The following is an 18,712-nucleotide window of genomic DNA, read 5'->3' as shown; positions in this document are numbered from 1 at the left end:
GCGCTTTGAAACTCGCACCCACGCTTGATACGGGGGCCGTGAAGCATAATACTAATATAATAAATTTGTATGGTGCGCTGACTAGTTGACTGTGACGTAACCCATTAGTTTTCTAACAAAAAAAGAATTAAATGTAACAGAACAAAAGCAACAGTTTCTCATATAATGAATGAATTAATAACTTGTCGAATGGGATTATTTAAAACAACGATATTTTGAGAGGAATGATGCGGCGTGAGAGTTCTTGCATATGTCATCTAACACTTTCTGAAAGTGTTTATATGAAAAGACCCGTCCCAAGCCCTTCGTAAGATGAGTGAGTAAGAGAAAAACCTGAAAGACTGGGTGAATTTCTCTCATTAACCTCATTAACCGAGAACCTGAGCCATTTTATTGTTTATATTTATTAGCAAAGTATGTTGTTATATGAATACAACTTATTTGCCATTCATTTTGACTAAGTTAAATTCAGTTAAATAAGCTAATATAATATTATTCTTGCCCTGAATCTTCCTCGTGGGAGCAGCCGATAGTATAAAAAGAGAAGTCTGTTATATAAGTTAAAGAAAATCTAACCAATATTTGAGTTAACGATTGGGAGTTACATAACAACAGTTAAAGATTGATAACTAGCTCGTAGGAATTGACAAAGTCCTTTCCGCGTAAATGCATGTTGAACGTATATGAAACGTTCAAAGCAGAAGTTCATTGACTCTTAAACCTCAAAATGCTGAGCTTCCGCGGACAATAATTACGAAACGTTTTTCTTAAAGCTTAAATGCAGTGGATGCCCTAAAATCAGGTGTCTGTTGGGGGACCACTATTACACGTGCCTTGAGTTTGCGTATTGCTATGAGTTATACCACAGTGCTCAAGACACCTGCGAGAGTCATAATATCATCCTCTTTTTCCCTAGAACAACGTGGAACATATGCGGTGGCTACGTTAGCTTTGTTGTGAAACCCATGGAATTTAGGCACGAAGATTACATCACATTCCGAAATGGAATTTAACCATGCAGATGGAAAGAAGATTAAAAAAAACACGCAACCGGAATGTATTAAAGGAGTTTGGTCCCAATCTACTCGCGTACATCTGATTTTAGAATATCTAATTCATATAAATTGCCTTCGTTTGACACATGCGTGTTTGGATGTCCGAAGTCGAGGCTCGCTGGTAAATATTTCCCGTACAAATAAGTAGTCTTTTTAGACGTCTGTCCTTTAGATGTTCCATTGCACAACTGAAAGATTTTCAAAAGAATAGCTGATTGATAACGTGGGGTATCACAACCCTATTGCCCTGTACAAAGAAAAAATTTCGTGACTACAATTTCCACGAAAACGGCCGTTACTTTAAAGTTTCCATAGCTTCTCCTTTGAGTTGATTAAGAGCTTTCTTTGTTTCTAATGGTTGGGAGAGACAGGCATTTTGGCTTTTTGGTCGATTGAACCTTTATGTCTTCTTGGAGGCAGACCCATCCAGGCACGAATTTGCGCTAGCTTTAGAGGTGTAATCTTCGTGCCTATGTTCATGAGACGCATTTTTCCACGAAACCGTACGCGGCTTCCCAAACCAGTAAATACTCCGAACACGAACCGTTCTTCTACTTTACCTTTCCTCATCAGGGCGTAGATTCCTGCACCAGAGCTTCCGGCGTTAGAATCGCAGCGATTGATGATGGCATGATTACGACAATGAGCTGCACAATTCGAGTACCACAGAGTATTTTGTTCTTTGTCGAAGGGAAAAGAAGCGAACTGGATTTTTATTCGAATGTCCAGGGCGGCAGGAATTTCATACATGCCTAGGAATTCATTGTTGTGCGCCCGTTTGAGTCTTATGACGGAATAGTCGTAACGGTAATCGCGAGAGAGAGTCCATCCTCGCGGAACTTTGACGAAGTCGACTCCAATTTTGATGACCTTTCCTTGATGCCTCAAGACGAGCACCTTCAAGTGCTTTACATCGACGAGGTAATTCATGCCATCGTGAACGCAATGTGCCGCTGTCAGCACATGGTATTCTGAGATAAGGGTGCCTGTGCAGCCAGTAGATATCCTCACCACCGCAGAGTATGGAAGCCGTCTCGAATCGTCATAGCGGACTTTAATTCGTTCATCTGGACCAAATACAGCTCTTTTTCGCCGATGACGCCCCATGTTAGGAGGATCGTTGACAACGTCAAAGTCACTGGGAACCACATCGGATACTTCTAGCTCAAAGTCTGCCATCTTGCTCCATACGTCGTGAGTTGCGTTTCCCATCCCCTCGACCTTTTTAAGCTCCACTAAGGTGAGCGTTAAACTTCCATTGGACCAAAAGGTTTCATAGTTGAGCCTTGGTAAGCTGTCTTTAATGGAGTCATTGGCTGATACAGTTAATCCGTCGAAATCCAGCTCATTAGAATTAGTATAGTTCCACCCAAGTGAGCTGGTTTGGTTTGTTCTCTGCAAAGAGGTGATGTTCACGTCTTGGATGTAAAAGCTAAGAGGTGGAAAATCGTCGTCCATCACGTCCTCTGGTATTTTGTGTGCTTGTTTGTACGACACATTATCACCTCCTTTTGGAGAAGAAGTGAATGGCACACGCTTAATCCTTTGTCGAGACGAGAAAACAAGATCAGGAAATTGTAGAGCTGAACACAGCAAACTCGCGACAGCGAAATATTTTACCAAAGTCATTTTGCCCGCGCTTCGACTGATTTGGTGAGAGGTGAAGAACGTTGTATTCAAAGCTTGATACTAGAGAAATCTGCCAATGAAATAAAACCGATTAAATAAATTTTAGTACCACGTAAATTTTATACCCACGTAAAACCACAAAACGAGAACGGTCTCTTTTATGAATATTTAAAACAACCAACCCAGAACGCGACAGCTGGGGAAAGCTGAAATGTCTACCGCTGTGAAATTTCTGAGTATCACATATTGAATTTTCTACACTTGAAACGATGATCCATGGAATTATCCGAACAATGTTGGATAACCTCCTTGTAAGGGGATTTCCTTTTCTTTTGTTTTAAATCAGAGAAATAGAAATTATTTGTTGTTGCTTTATATCCTCCGTTCAGCCTAGTTTACGCTAGCCAACTTCCTGTAATTAACGTTAGCTTATCAATTTGCACCAAAAATAGAAGTCGTACAGATAGAATCTCGATATCTCGATATATCAGAAAAAGTTTTTAATAAACTGACTTATCTCAATTATTCATCTAAGGAACTAAAAATGAATTATTGAAGTGGTCTACTTCCTTTTCCCATACAGCTACATAAGAAAGTACGAGAGAAATTCTGTTCAAATTTTTTTTTCTTTTTTCGATTGTGGTGACGTGCGCGCTTTACGTTCATGAATGAGATATTTGTTGCGGACTCCTGGTTGTGGGCATTTATAAATACATCTATAACTTCCATAACATTTTTTTTTTCTTCAACCCAAGGCAACTACAATCTTATTTGATTTGCCGTTAAGATTCTGTCTTCATTCTGAGATAATTTGGTACTCATAATGAAAGCAACAGGAGTCAAAAATCGTAATAGCTGTGACATAAGTAGACCACTTTTCTAATTTATTAACACAACAAGAACATTTGCGTGAAGTATCCACTATTTGATATCAGTGGACTGGTACTGATCACAAATAACTTGCCTGACTGATGCTATTGTAACTACAACGCTTCCAATAGACCATCATATCGTATATTCAGTTCTCCGGCTTTGAAATCCTAATGTAATTGCAATTTCTCGGCCTTAACAACAAAACCTAAATAATGTGGGTTGATTTCTGTTTGTGGTGATTTCAGCCCGCGTGCGTAAATCATTCATGTTCACATAGTTGAACTGAAGTGTAAGAATCTCCCCTCCGATTACTTTCCAAAACGAAAACATACTCTAGTGTGGCCAACTGGGGTTAAAAAGTCAGTATTTGCCATCGAAGCTTGCCATGAAACAGAGGACGACAGCTAGTTTTCTGCGATGCTTCATTTGTGATGGTGGCAGATTATTGTGCGTTCACCGGTATGAATTTTATCTACTTCAGAGAGAGGAGCATATCGCGTCTCGTACATTTCGTCAAAATAATTCTGTTTTGTCTTTGCAATCCGTTTTGACCTCGGCTCTATCCCTGTGGCCATAAATATATATATATATTTTTTTTTTCATCGTTTGCTTTCTTTAGTGGATTACTTTTACTTACTTTCAGACTCGTCGCTTGATGCACCAATCCACAAAATTTGGAGGTAAAAGGAGATTTATAAGGAGAGTTATTTCTTTCTCAGGAATGAAGGAGTGCTTACGATGTCGTTCGTATCACGCCAATGTGGAAAAGAAATGACATCAAAGAATGCATCCTTGGGAATTCAATAGTCTATAGACACGTTTGAAAGTGTCAACATTTCCTGTTTTGTTAACAATTACTGAAATAGACAAACTATTTGACACTTCTTAAAAATGTCCCCTAAAAATACAATCGAACCGTATTTATGGAACGCTGCCACTTGCAACGTGTGAGAGCATTCGCATCAAAAGTCCATTTAAGACTAAAACGAGAGCACTTCTAAGATATTCAGGGAATAACAAACAAACCCCTTTTGTCTCGCCATCGTTATTGCAAGGTATCAAATTGTTCATGGTCAGCTTTTCCTTCTACCCCTCAGGGCTGAGGAGCCCAGGGCTGGAGGGAGGGGTGGGGGGGGGGGAAGAATGTATTGAAGTACAACTTGGTTAATGTCATACAAATGATAAGCTAGCACATTCTTCCAAGATTTAACTCAAACTTTTTTTTTTTTGGCATACCATTTTGAACACGATAATCGAGAGATTTCAGTAGAGGGGTAACAATAAGATTAACCGTTAGCCGTAAAATGGCATAAAAAGAGGAAAAAATAGCCGTGAGGCGTAAAATTGACAACTCTTGGCCGCTAGTCGTTAAAAATGTAAACTGTAAAAATTAATATTTTAAAATAACAGAAGGAAATTAACTGTTAGCCGTAAAATGGCAAAAATTTTAACCGTTGGTCGTAAAAACCATCACCTCAGGAGGAGGTTTTGATATACATTTCATCTCGGAATAGTTGGAGGAACACTCGAACCAAAACTCATAACGAAGAAAATAAAGCGCTCAACAAATCTTATACTTTCTGTTTGTTTCTGCCAATTGTTTGTTTGTTTTTCGTTTACATTTTTGCATGAAATTAAAGCAAAAACATTGGTCTTTACTAGTTCTTGATTCCACGATGAAGAACGTCAGCCAATTTCCAATTTCATGCAGATTTTTATTTCATCCTTCAATCCTGACCCTCAGAACTTCACTATCTAATTATGTTAATTTTGACCCGAAAAATAAACAAACAGATAGCAGTACATAAAGATAAATCAATGTCAAATTCTGGCCATAAGAAGCTTCATGACCTCAACCTAAAGCTACCAGCTTGTGGTTCAATACCTTGAGTTATCCGCATTCAGGACAGATTATCTGATAATTAGGCTAACTTGCGTTGGTGTGGGACGGACGGCTTAATAAAAGTAGGATTACGTGTGAGAAGCCAGCCCCCACTCAAAATTTTCATTCAGTTATGTAACAAGTTTAGCTCCACAACCTAAGATAGGTCTAGAATATGTAGCCGTTACGTCACGGTCTAGTTTTATCTTTTGGCTTTCTTCGTTTTTGTTTTTTTCAATTTTGCAATCAACGCCATTTTCATATTTTCCGTCAATATTGGCTATCTCCTTTCCAATTTCGCTCATCCTTTCCTCTTAAATGTTCATCGACTTTGGAAAACCTTCAATAGTTGATTACTTAAGTTTCCATTTCAACTAAAAACAAGTTTAAGCAACCTGAAAAGCCCTGAAATTAAAACATCTTGACGCACGAAATCTTTTTAACGTGAACTTCATGCGAAGTGCCATGAAAGGTACTTTGAATGTAATGTTTGGTTGCTTTCCTGATATCATCTGTCATTTTTCCGCTTTGAAGATTTACATCACCGCTCAGTCGTAAAAGAAAAATCTAAAACGAACTGGAGGATGGCAAAGAAACAAGTCCCAGGAAAGGAACAACAACACAGAAAGGTCATTTTAGCAGTTTGAGTTCAAAATTGTTTAGACTTTTTACAATTTGTTTCCCGTATCAACTAACATTCCCCCCACGTTGTTTCAATGTCCGTCTCTAACACTGTATAAAGACTAGATTTTAGAATTTCTGACAGGGTTCTTAGAAGTTGATAAACATTATGTTAGTAACGGTTGAATCTCAGTTGATCATTAGAGCAATAAAAGCCACTTTAAACAATAACTCCCAGCAAGTACTATTAATCACGTTCTGCTTTTGCTGATGGACTCGTTTTACCGCGCGACAATTGCTAATCAGATGACTGAAACACGGTTATTGCTGACGAACAAACTAAATTTGAATGAGAAATTCGCATGTAAAATACTTGGAAACTCAATGTGTTACTTACCGACTTGACTAACTGAAGAACACCACAAAGCGAAGCTCGAACTTTGTTTTCCGTTTCTCTGCGTGATAAGACGGCCCTCGCATTAAACGTAGATGAAAAGTAATCAAAATAAACCAAACCATGCTATCACACAGCAGGGAATCGACTTGTAATGAACACAATTTTTGGGATAGGTCATTTCAGCTACAAGGGGCTCACTCATGTTTTTTTTTAAAAGAACAAACTTAAACGTCGTTTGCAATCAGTTCTCTGTTTCCGGTGTAGAAAGAAAAAGAACTTGCTTATTCTGCTATTGCTGCGATGACGCAAAAAAAATTGCAACTAAAAAACAAAATCGCGTGTTTGATCTAATTTTTTTTACGCTGCGACACATTAACTCCCATAGACGAGCCGCCACAAGACGAAAAAAGAATTGTAGTAAATTGAATTTAGCTTTAATTTCGTCTAGTAACTGACATTTTTAGCATTTTGTGGGTGAAACTTTATCAAGGAAGAACTTTGCATGACGCAACAAAGCGATTTGGTAATGAGAGCATAACAGGGATTGCATAGAATTTATTGCGCCGAAACAGCACGTGAATTAATTGTGCTTGCGAAATGCTACCATTTCTAAATCCGAACTGAATGTTTCTTTGAAACAATAAAAGCAAGGTGCGTCATATTTCCATGTGTTCACTACAACCTTTATTCCCTCACAATTCACTTGCGTTCAGCCGTTGTGTCAATTTCCTTCAATGGATTTATGCCTATCGCACACGCTTGTTAGCAGTCTCTTGTTCAACGTTTGTAAAAGTAGTAGTGGATCAGTTCCTTGCAAAGATGTCATAGGGAATTAACCGAACATCAATTAGTTAATCGTGTCTGCAAGATTTTTGCAGCTCGGTCCGTTGGTTCACCGAGAAAAGATGATTAGTCGACGTAGACGTTTCTCTTTGAGATGCCGCAACATCAAAGAAAACCTACTGTTAAAAAGTTTTCTTTGTTGTTCCTTCGACGAAATTATAATCGGTTCAGAATCTTTTGAATTCCTCTCTGCTTAAATTGTCGCGTTTACTTATAAGGATAAAATCTCATGCAACCGTACATTTGTACATACTTAGGGGGGTCATCGCTATATCACTGCCCGTCTCACAACATGCAGAAAGTTTATCTGGAGTTGCGTGTAACAAGTAACAGATTCACAAAGACATTTTCCCTGTTATGCTGTATTCAACTGTAACCTCACGTGGTGCGTTTGACTTAAACATTCTGCCAAAACTTTGAAAAAAATTATTGAAGTTCTTACTTACCGGTGTGAAGAAGAACAGTTAGATTTAACACCAAAAGCATAAGCCGGTCTTTTTACCTCATGGCACTCCTAATTTAAACCCGTTAATTTGCGTCAAAAATACTCAAAAAGTTTGTATTGTTCAAACGCAATCAAATTATGCTAATTGCTAGCTTTGACCGCAGAACATACTACTAAAAGGTAAAAGGCGGGCAGGAAGAATTTTCCAGTCAATATTTCTCGATACTCTATGATGAGATTAAGAGAGCAATGCAACGTTACATTAACTTTGGTGACTTTTGAGGTCGCTGTATGATGTAACTCGCTGCTTGGTCAGTGAACCGAAAAATTCTAGATCGTGGTCGTTTCTCTAGTGCAAGTATGGTAAAAAAAAAAATAGAGAACTTGCTAGAAACTTCGCAAGCAATCCTCCTGTTTCTGCAAGAACGGTATATCTTTTTCAAACACACAGCTCTGATATTGTTTGATACAAAAAAACTCTCTTCCTCTATTCATAAAGACTAAGGAAAGGTATTGAAAACTTGCATAAACGCAATGAACCTGTAGAGTTTATCATCAAAACAATGTGAATTGAGGCGCAAAATGTCTTAAAATCTTTTGTCAAGTTTCAAATACTTTATCTTCAATTATATTCTACCAGTTTCCTGTTGAATTATCCATCGGCAATATTTCTTGAATCGTGAGCAACCAATATTATCTGATGGAGTTTGTTCCGGAAATTTGACTGATGAATGAAATGTTTCCGAAAGAGGTTCCAAGTCTTGTTTATCGTGTATGGACAATTCGTCCATTGCAAATATCGCTTTCGACCGTGTACTGCATGCGATGGCCGGCGATAAGTTGTTAAACAAATTAAACATTGTCTGATAAATGTTCTCTCCACAGGACTGCATTAAAAAATCCATTGACTAAACAAGATTACCAGCAAAACAAATTTTCAGCTCAATTCAGCAGACTTGAAAACATCAACTAAAGTATTTCAATTAGGTCAGCAGAGACACTTTCAATCATCAAATTGCTTTTTCCACACATTAAAAGTTATTACTATATTTGGAACAACTGGCAAATTTGAGGATATTGGATAAACCAGTTAGTTTTGTCAGTGAATTGAACAAAACAGACCCACTGACTGCTTGCTTGGAAGAAAAAAAAGTTATGATGTTCTGAATCTCAAGTTATGCTATCATACAAATGAGCTAAAGTAGTTAGGTACGTGCATGTGAACAAAAGGCATCAAATTTCCCCCATTTTATTTTCGTCAAGTTACTTTCCAAACACAGTTTGTGTGGGAGTTTGTACAGTTCAAGTGTTGCTGTTTGTTTTTCTTGTGGTAATAAGAAGGAAATTCAATTTATGTTACTTTATTTAGCTGTTTTGTCCGAGGGGATTACTGTTTTGCGAATTAGAGGTTTTTCTTATCTTAATGGAACAACTTTTCGTAGTCCGTCACAACTGCAAATGCTAATTCCTTACGATTTTATAGTCAAGCAGCAAAAGATATTCAAGGAAGGAACGATATTTTCAAGTTTCTAATTGTAGCGTTGGATCAAGAGAGAAGCTGTGTGGAAGATAATTCCCTGGCCCAGTTGTATAAGGGGTGGATAACTCTATCTAACGGATAAATCGATATCCAGCGGATAAGTGGTAAGTGCAGTACAACACGTACTGCGCTATCCACCGGATAGAGATTTATCCAATGAATAGCGTTATCCAAGCTTCGAATAACCGGGGCCAGATGCTTATAATTCGAGTAAGTCCGATCGCGAATGCTAACAAGACAAACTGTAACTGAATTTACATGCAAGTACTTTCACTGGTATGAAATTATCAAACTTTACTTAGCGGCGAAGTATTTCGCCGAATATTTTTTCTGCGTTAACTTATTTTTCAAAAATGAGAACAATCCGCAAAAATTGCCGTAATGTACTGCAGTTTTGGAAAAGAGTAATAGTCAAAAAACCTTACCTTACAGGACGAATGTTGCTGACTAAAGCCTAAAGCTTTGCTTGTTTTCAAAATGCAGCCAACGAATTTATCTTTGCACGTTTTTGCATACCATCACTTCTTAAGCGATCGTTCCTATGACACGGAAATAACATTCCCTTGACCTTTCATATGGGTGCGTCCCAGAGACGCTTTTTAACTTCAAGTGAAACTTCCGGAAAACTGAACAGGGTCTCAGATATTCGTACGAATCATAAATGATTGTTGAAACTCCCACAGGTACCCGAAAATACCGCGAAACGCAGAGCTCACGGCTTTGGAAAAGAAAGATAATCTTGAAAGATAAGAGACATCTAGAGTATAAAACTGACATACGGCCATGTGAGTGGGAGGTCTAGGTATCGCACTGGAAAGGAATGATTAAAGGAAACCCGTAATAAGCCCAACGAATGATTGATCTCATCCAAAAGTGACGGGAAAAGTCACGGGAAAGCTATTCCGATTTTCGTTAAACACGAATCGTCTTGCTATATTTTAAAATGACATTTAACGAGGTAATACAAAAACTTGAGACTTACTTGTAACTTACTGCCGCTTTCAACACAGATCTTGCTTTGTTCATGGGATGGAGGGACGACCTTGTCCTGATTCTGTACGTGCCGAAGCAAAGGATGTATATTTGCTAGCAACTTCCGTCTAATAGAAGTGGCAACAAGATCATCTGATATTACATAACCTGTACACGAAAACCGCCAAATGAGGAAATTTTTGCTGTCAACAGACGGAGTCAGGTGATAAATTAATGAAGGGAGTTGTGCTGGGTTTTGGCTGTCAGCCATCAAGTTATGTTAGGTTCACATTGACTGAGAATTTAAAATCAGTCGACACGATGCTATTTTAGGACGCTCTTCTCGTGTGTGGTCTGTAATCGAGATTTGGCTATTTTTCCAAAGTGGAGATTTGGAGATGTTGTTCAGAATATTACAATATCTCTAGTGAATGACCAAGCAGCTATGATTAAACGAGATGTCCAAGTTGTGGTCAACATGTTTCTACCCATTTGTTACCTGCATGCAGGGTGTATAAACCGGTAAACTGCAAGCTTGAAACATATCGAACCTTCGGCTTCTCAGTCTATCGTAATGGCTCTGCGTGTGACTTACCGTGAGTGAAATTTGAAGTTAAGAAGTTTGAGATTTTATGTCAAGTGATTTTGCTTATAAAAGGATACAATGTCAAAATTTGAAGATTTGGCGGTTCATGTTTACTTGACATTATGATATCGTTGTGAGAAACTCAAAATCTTTAATATTCAAGATTCGGCCGCATACCGAAGAAATTATAGAAAATTTGATATCATGCATGTAATTCAGGGCTTGGAATGCTAACAGGCGATTCAGTCGACTGATCTTAGCTACTCGAAGTCAAAGCGTAGTTTGGTTTCGCACCCTTCGTTTTCCTGTAAGTATAGGCGCAAGAAAGCCGCAATAAGTAAGTAGTCATAGCAGGCTCTAATGTCTTTTACTAAGCAGTGGAACAAAGCGTGCGTTTTCGTATTTCGGAAGGGCCTGAGGAAATAAGAGATTTTTTTTATCTAAGTGTTGAACATAACAGACTTTACTATGGACCACTTAGGACTGTTAAAGTGAAGAATGTAAACGCTGCCTAATTATACTGGACAAATCAGGATTTTGATGATTTCGTATGACAGTCAAATCTGTAACCGTCGAGACTCAGAGAAATCCTCTTAGTCTAAGGATTTATTTAAATACGAGAACCAGCTTTACGATGTCTATCTGCCTCAACAAGTCCGATAACATCAAAGATAAAGATGATTGAAGTTAAAAGCTATCCTGATTCAGTGATAATTTATCAACTCTGAGTGATTGGGGTCAAAAGTGGCAAATAGGGGTAGTAAAGCAGAATACTGTATGAGAAGAAACTTCCAATACTCTCAGAGTGAATTAGACGAACGAGTCAGTTCACCCTCACGAGCCAAGTGACGCCCTAGTAATGGCCCTGTGTGGCTTTGTGGCAATGCATTGGAGCGCGAAATCGTAAATTTAGGATGCAATTCCTCGTCAAGAGATATGTATTTCCATGTTCCATTCTCCTAAGTCGTAGTCTCCTTGACTCGTTTTACGGTGCTCCTGAGGGGTGTGGAGGAGGATCTTCCTGTCAACTAATTAAATCTGCCTTCAGCCTTGCACCTTTTCTCAGAGGCATTATTTTAAGGCTACAGTCCAAGTCATCTTACAGTGTGATTTAGTGTTTAGGCCGTATAGAGAGAACCGGAAAACAAATTTTTAAGAAAACGATTTCCTCGTTAGCTCTGCTGCCAGAAAATCACATAAGAGTATAGAAAATAGTTTAAATTTGCGCAGAGGTATAATACATGCTAGAATGAAAATACATCAGACTTTTGCTTTAATTTCCTCTCGTGCTAAAAGTTGAGATAAAGTCTGTCTTTCTATAGCCTCCAGGTGTGGGCGTCTTTTAGGCGCGGTTTGGCTCACAAGCCAAAAGCGTGTGAATCAAAAAACCGAAAAACGTATATTTTGCCCAGGGCAAATGATTAGACCGCTATGGTTGTATCAGTTACTGATACAATCATAGTTGATACTGACAGCTACAGGGAGGAAACACCACCACACCGCAATTAAATTTGAGTTTGACACAAGGCAAAGCTTGTGCATGTTGACATATTCAAGACTCCGCTCCCTCTCAGTTCGTGTTTGCGTCGACTTTTCATACTTCCTGACGATAATTATCTTTAAAAACATTTGATTCAATAGGCGTGAGAACTACTTGTCCAGCCAAAAAATTAAGCGGCTTGTTGTCTTATTTGCGGTCAGCTGGGAAGTATCACCGCAAGGGATTCAGAAGCAATTTGCCGGATCACGATACTGCTGAGAAGCTTTGTTGTTTCTTTTAAGCTATTCTCTACTACTTTACTCCACAGGAAGGCGACAAAATCCAGGAAAAGGAAGTCACAATTCCGTGAAGCAACGAAAGCAGCCAAATCACGAGAGAGCAGATTTGGGATCAGATCAACGCCACTCCAAGAGCATGGATTAAGAAAGATCAAAAATACACTTGCATACGTTTTAATCCACTTAAACAAATAACTCTGCTGAAAAAAAAATTGGAAGACGAAAACCCTCCAAAGAGATTAAAACCTCTTCCATCCCATACGAGTCAAAATTTGCCTTTCGTTCTTTGTTCTACTCGTTGTTATGATTGGTTTTCTGGAAACGCCCAAACTTTCCTTTGATTCTGATCAATTCATCATCATCATCCCAGATTCCCTCCATGCTGCAACACAGACGTAAAAATAGTCTATAAGTTTGATGAGTCCATGTGGTCGCATTCTAAAGATAAACAGTTGACTAAGATCATCTAAGGACTTCCCCGAATTTAAGCCGAGACTCTGAAAGAGAGAGGAACGTGTCACGTCACTCTTATCCACATCAATTGAGAGGGGGTCGCACGGCGTAATCATAAGGGAGAACAGTACAGCAGGGGAAAAAAAAAGGACTCGGGTTTTAATATTTTTTCCCGTTGGGAACCTTGTAAGTGTCATGCTCTTTCCCCTTTGGGGTGAAATGATGGCTAGTGGAAGGGAGGGGGGTTGTTAGGGTCCCCTTAACTTTGCCTTAATAGGTATGTGCTGTCAAATAGTGCTTGGTTCTACTTTCCTTGGCTTTTAAACACGATAGACAGTTTCACTATTTAGCGTCTTGAATTGGATATCAAACCAGACCCGAGGTCTTAAATTGGTCGTGGATGTTACCGTGTGTGATATTAGCATTATTTTATATGCGTTTCTGAATACTCTGTCTGAAAATGATAGACGTTGAATTATAGGGTTGACCTACAACAGCTATCTCAGTTCATGTCTCTTTTAATTTTTAAACTACAAAGCACCCTGGATTGATTTTATATGGACAAAAACTACATACAACTTGAAGGAAATTAACACTTGAAAAGTGTAAAGCTCTCAACTGTTTTAACTTAAAAATGCATCACTCAAAAAGTTTACACTACGAGTAAATGTCAAGTCTTCAGCCCTTGTAATGAAAACTTCAAATATTGTTTGTGAAGTCATCATTCTATTAATAAAGAAAAATATTTAACCCTCTAACCCCAGAAGTGATTAACATGTAACTTCTCCCAATAATATCCATACACTATCCAGCAAAAAGGTAAAGAGAATACTCAAACTTATCCGGTAGAAGTTGTTATCTTGATCTAACACCAAATTCTCATAATTAATTTATGAGGAAATGTGTAAGTGGCTGAAGGGGAGAATTAACAATCAGATCTCTGGAGTTCATGGGTTAAAGTAGAACTAGGCTTAAATTAGGATAAACCTAGCTGCTAATCTTTGTTCTGCTAGCTTTGAATAAGAAATGAATGCATTTCCTTCAGAAGGATGAATCGTTTTTCCTAAACGGCTATTCTTTCCATTTTAATTGCAGCTTGGTAATGTTTGTGAACCAGAATTCGCTCATCAACTGATCTCTTGCTCTTTCTTTGGCAGTTTTGTGGAATCCAGAACATTTCCATCTTCATCTCTTGCTTCCCCTGCTCTCTCCACCTCATTCAAATACGTTAAGATTTGATGCTGGAATAAAGCAAAAATGAATAAACTTCTGTTCCAGAAAGTAGCTGTCAATCACATTTACATTGATTAATCAATAGGGACCTTACACAAACCACAACGGCGACAGCAATGAGGACATGGAAAAACAATGAATCTAATTGGCAGAGCAATAACTCTGCACGTGTGTTTTGAAACTTTGTACATTTCTTAGCCATCCCATGCAAAACAGCAATGTGAAATCACCACAATTTGCATCATCTACGAACTGAAATCATGACGGCAAATTATTTTAATTTCCATTTGGAACTCAATGCTTCTTTTATACGTTATGCTGAAGTGGAGGTGTGGTGCGGTATGAGATGGTAAACAAATGGAGCCAATGTTTGAAATTCTAATTAAAGGCAGAAATTCATTTTTTAATCGAAGTCTCCCTTGGCATTGCTGTCCTGATTGCTTAAGGTCCCTATTTACACCCTAACATCAGTATGCATATGTGACCCTCCACGGGAAAACGGACACTAACGCTTTTCCGTTAAACGGTCTCGAAAAACGGTTGTAAACGGATAGTAAACGGTTAACTCGAGCGTTTAAACGGATGCCATAACCGCTTAAACGGATGGCAAAAAATTTAAACGGTTGACCAAAGTCCAAAAACGGATAGCTTAGGCCTTCAAACGGTTGACCAAAAATAAAAACGGATAGCACGAAACGTTAAACGGTTGACCAAAGTTCAAAAACGGATGGCTCACACTTTTAAACGGTTGACCAAAAATAAAAACGGTCAGCCCGAAACGTTAAACAGTTGACCAAAGTCCAAAAACGGATGGCTTAAACCGAGAAACGGTTGACCAAAATCGACAAACGATGAGCTTAAAATTAATGTTTAACGGCTGTGGTTGAGCCGGCGAGATCTTCTGCGGAAAAACTTTCAGAGTGACAACGGATAATTATCCTTTAAAGCGAAAATATTTAGCATGATAATTTGAAAAGTAATAACTAGCATATACTTGCGCATTTTATTTCTGGGTTAATTACTGCCGCTTTCGTGTGACATTCATGAAATAAGCGCAATTTACTGAGAATAGTTTCGCTGCCGAATATCCTGAACGGCTTCCGCGAGAAACTCATAATCTTCTCCTTTGTTTATTCTTATTAGTATTGAAAATGAACTTCATTTCTTCCTGTTCGGAAGAAACAAATTTGCATATGCAATGCCGCCACCTTGTCTGAAGCCGAGACCTTTCAAGGTCAAATAACGCAATGAAGTTCCATTGCAAATAAAAGGTCGAATCGGTGTCACGCACCAAGCGGGGCCGTTAAAATGATTGTCAATAAAACCAAGAATGATGAATCAAGATGATATAAACAGAAAGAGAGTAGCCGATTTAACTTGTTTGTCAAAGGATGCGACGGAACTCGCTTACTATGATCACGCAATAGATAAAACCAAAATAAGATACGGTCTTTCTGTATTTCAAGAACCGGCGAGTATCGAGCGAACGTAAGATTGATACTTCGAACTGCCTATTACAGAATGATAGGCAAACAGTCCAAAGCTTTCCGTGGAACTTTAAACGGATAGCTTTTTTTTTTTAAACGGGTAAGCAAACCGTTTAAATGTTTTTGCTAGAGCGTCGAACGGATGCAAATTTTTTTAAACGGATGCAAATTTTTTTAAACGGATGAGCAAACCGCTTAAACGTTTTGGCAAAAGCGTTAAACGGATGCAAATTTTTTTAAACGGATGAGCAAACCGCTTAAACGTTTTAGCTAAAGCATTAAACGGATGCAAATTTTTTTAAACGGATAAGCAAACCGTTTAAACGCTTTCATGAACCGTTTAAACGGATATAAACGGATAGTAAACGGTTTTGCAGCTTAAACGGAAAAGCGTTAGTGTCCGTTTTCCCGTGGAGGGTCACATATTCTCCACACTGTACATTTCCTGAGATGCTGATAAGGAAAAACTTGTTTAACATTCAAGAGCTTCTTTAGTTGGTTATCATTTCATTCATTCCCTTAACCTCAATGTGTGATGCACAGGTCATATTTTAATAAGAAACCTCATCAATTTCCATAAAAATCAATGTATTGAACATGGCAAAAGGAAAATCAAGTATAACGCTTATTGGTTATGCATTCAGTAACTACTCTTTGAATAGCACTGTTTACAACTTACGGCCACATCCATTCTTTTCAACCTTCTTGTTCTTCTTCTTTTTGTCTCTGGTGCTGGGGTCCCATCTGATAATTCAAAAGCAAAATGATCAATACAAAGAATGAATTTTTACAAACACTTCTGTGGTCCCTGAAATGAGAAGTAATTAATATGTATTTGACAGTCAAAGCCATTAAAAATAGGGCACAAACTTTAAAGAAAAGCAAAAATCTCTGGATGCTGACTAACTTATCAATCAATGGTAAGCCCTCAATCTAGATACATTCAGTGAGTATAATTGCTCCAGTGAATAAAGAAATGTGCATGCTCTGATCAGTGGAGGATTGCATCATATCTCACAATAATCAACTCCTGCCAAGTGTCTTTTTCTTGGGGATTATTCAACAATTTTTACTGCTTTGCCTGAGGCAAATAAGTGTTGTGTGTGTTAATAGACAAGATACAGCTAAATAACAATTAGATTAGAGATGCTTAAATTTGTCTTGACAAAGTTAAGGTAAGTTGACATTGAAGTGTGGACATCTTGTATTCTGCAGCATACACCTTTATTGATATCTGACAGGCTATACCAGCAACTAAACTACTCTCTACATCTAGTTACAAGCTCGGCTTATATAGGTATGGTTGAGGATCCAGAACGTTCCGTTACATCACAACAGATTCTATTTGTACATTGATTGATGGCTCAGCATGACACAACTACTTCTAGAACATTCTTGAAGGTCACACAACAGACCTTATCTAATTCTTCCTGCAGGTAATTATCTTAACTATCATTTGATTCAATAGGAATTAGAATTTATCTAAAATTATAAATCAGTGGTAAGCTCTCATTTTATATATATCCAGTCAAAAGCCTTGTGTGTGCTGATAGACAACACACAGCTAAATAACAATTAGATTACAAAAGCCGGATTTCTCTTGCGTAATACTCTATGAGCGCAAACCCAGATTAACTATTACACAATAAGGAAAAAAGTGAATAAGCATGAATAGGGCGAGTGCAATTTGTAATCTTTGAAAGATATATGAGTGCTAATTAACACCAAATTGCACAGGAAATCGCGTTAAAACCTATCATTAGTTTACATGAAAAAATGTATCACAGAAGGTCAAGACAGACAAAATTTTGACATGGTGCATGCTATTTGTAATTTGCACTCATGTAACAACTTTGCATTTTTGTTAATGAAAAATGTGCTTGTTTTCAGGCAATCAGAAGTGTGTAATGTTTTCATGCATATTACTATGATTACAACTAGATAATGTCAGGCTTCTCATATCATTTACCATCTATCATGGATTATATAATAAGTTGAAGTACTAAATAAACAATGAAATTTTAATTGGTTCTTACTTATCATCTACAGAGGATGGATACATAAATTGCATCACCATTAACAAAAATTTGCTTTTTTTGATCAGATAAAAAATGGAGATTCCATATCCCATGGGTCTATACAATAATAGACTGGGCTTTGAATACCACTTCTTCATCACCACATTTTAAAGTCATCTGTGATCCATTAATGAACAGATACACAGCAGCATGGAATCTAATTGTCAAATAGATAGCAAGTAGCATAGCCAGTCATACTGAATAATTCGTGATACAAGGCAAACATGATTTACTCCAATTTTGTTTAGAAGTCTACCTGCAAAACTCCAGTCTGGTAGGTCAGTGAGAGGTCCATAAGCTATTCCATCGCGTGCTTGACCTCGGCTAGGGATTAAAAATTTGCGAAAAATAGTTAAAATGCAACTATTCCTAGCTGCTAACATCGCTTCATTATCCAGAAACAGTTGACTACAATAGGTAAAATTATCAGCTAAAGGGACCACTATTAACCCGATATAGCACCACACTCCCTAATCGCATTCACAAACACATGTAAAGAAGCTAACAAGGAAAATTGTAAAAGAGATTCTGAAATTTCAAGAGGTATTTTATCATGTATCTGACGTACGTACCTCAATCTCATTTTTTGCCCTGCATGAAGTGTTGGAAAAGTACTCCAATGTCTAATGCAATTCATAGACATCGCTGATGGTCTTGTCAACACTGGAAACAAAATCAGACGAGACAGGAAAACTTCTGCATAAACGTAACATCAAAATCAGTGAAGAACCATACATATAATTTCGGAGAATTCGTACCTGCAATTCGATTTCGAATTAAGGCCGCCATCTTTGATTGAGCGTTCTCATAGTTCATGTAACATAACTTCTAGTATCACA

General features: G+C 37.9%; 2 protein-coding genes across 6 annotated transcripts; both read right to left on the bottom strand.

Moving 5' to 3' along the window:
- Window positions 1-385: 385 nt before the first annotated feature.
- Window positions 386-10,400, bottom strand: LOC131794350 (serine protease 23-like). 5 transcript variants are annotated; one of them, XM_059111873.2, is made up of 2 exons: window positions 10,268-10,400; window positions 386-2,754 (listed from the first exon to the last, which is right to left on the bottom strand). In XM_059111873.2, the coding sequence occupies exon 2, from the start codon at window positions 2,682-2,684 to the stop codon at window positions 1,407-1,409; it is 1,278 nt and encodes a 425-aa protein (XP_058967856.2). In that variant the 5' UTR covers window positions 2,685-2,754; window positions 10,268-10,400; the 3' UTR covers window positions 386-1,406. The 5 variants fall into 5 exon arrangements, with proteins under 5 accessions (XP_058967856.2, XP_058967855.2, XP_058967859.2 ...); XM_059111872.2 differs by lacking the exon at window positions 10,268-10,400 and adding an exon at window positions 9,711-9,867; XM_059111876.2 differs by lacking the exon at window positions 10,268-10,400 and adding an exon at window positions 7,747-7,858.
- Window positions 10,401-13,577: 3,177 nt separating this feature from the next.
- Window positions 13,578-18,684, bottom strand: LOC131794137 (large ribosomal subunit protein mL52-like). The gene is made up of 5 exons (XM_059111652.2): window positions 18,632-18,684; window positions 18,446-18,536; window positions 18,130-18,197; window positions 16,475-16,539; window positions 13,578-14,316 (listed from the first exon to the last, which is right to left on the bottom strand). The coding sequence occupies exons 1-5, from the start codon at window positions 18,660-18,662 to the stop codon at window positions 14,203-14,205; spliced, it is 369 nt and encodes a 122-aa protein (XP_058967635.1). The 5' UTR covers window positions 18,663-18,684; the 3' UTR covers window positions 13,578-14,202.
- Window positions 18,685-18,712: the final 28 nt, after the last annotated feature.

Source organism: Pocillopora verrucosa, chromosome 3 (assembly GCF_036669915.1).
Source record: "Pocillopora verrucosa isolate sample1 chromosome 3, ASM3666991v2, whole genome shotgun sequence".
NCBI lineage: Eukaryota > Metazoa > Cnidaria > Anthozoa > Scleractinia > Pocilloporidae > Pocillopora > Pocillopora verrucosa.
Note: the sequence above shows the minus strand (reverse complement) of the source record. Positions and strands in the feature narration are given on the sequence as shown.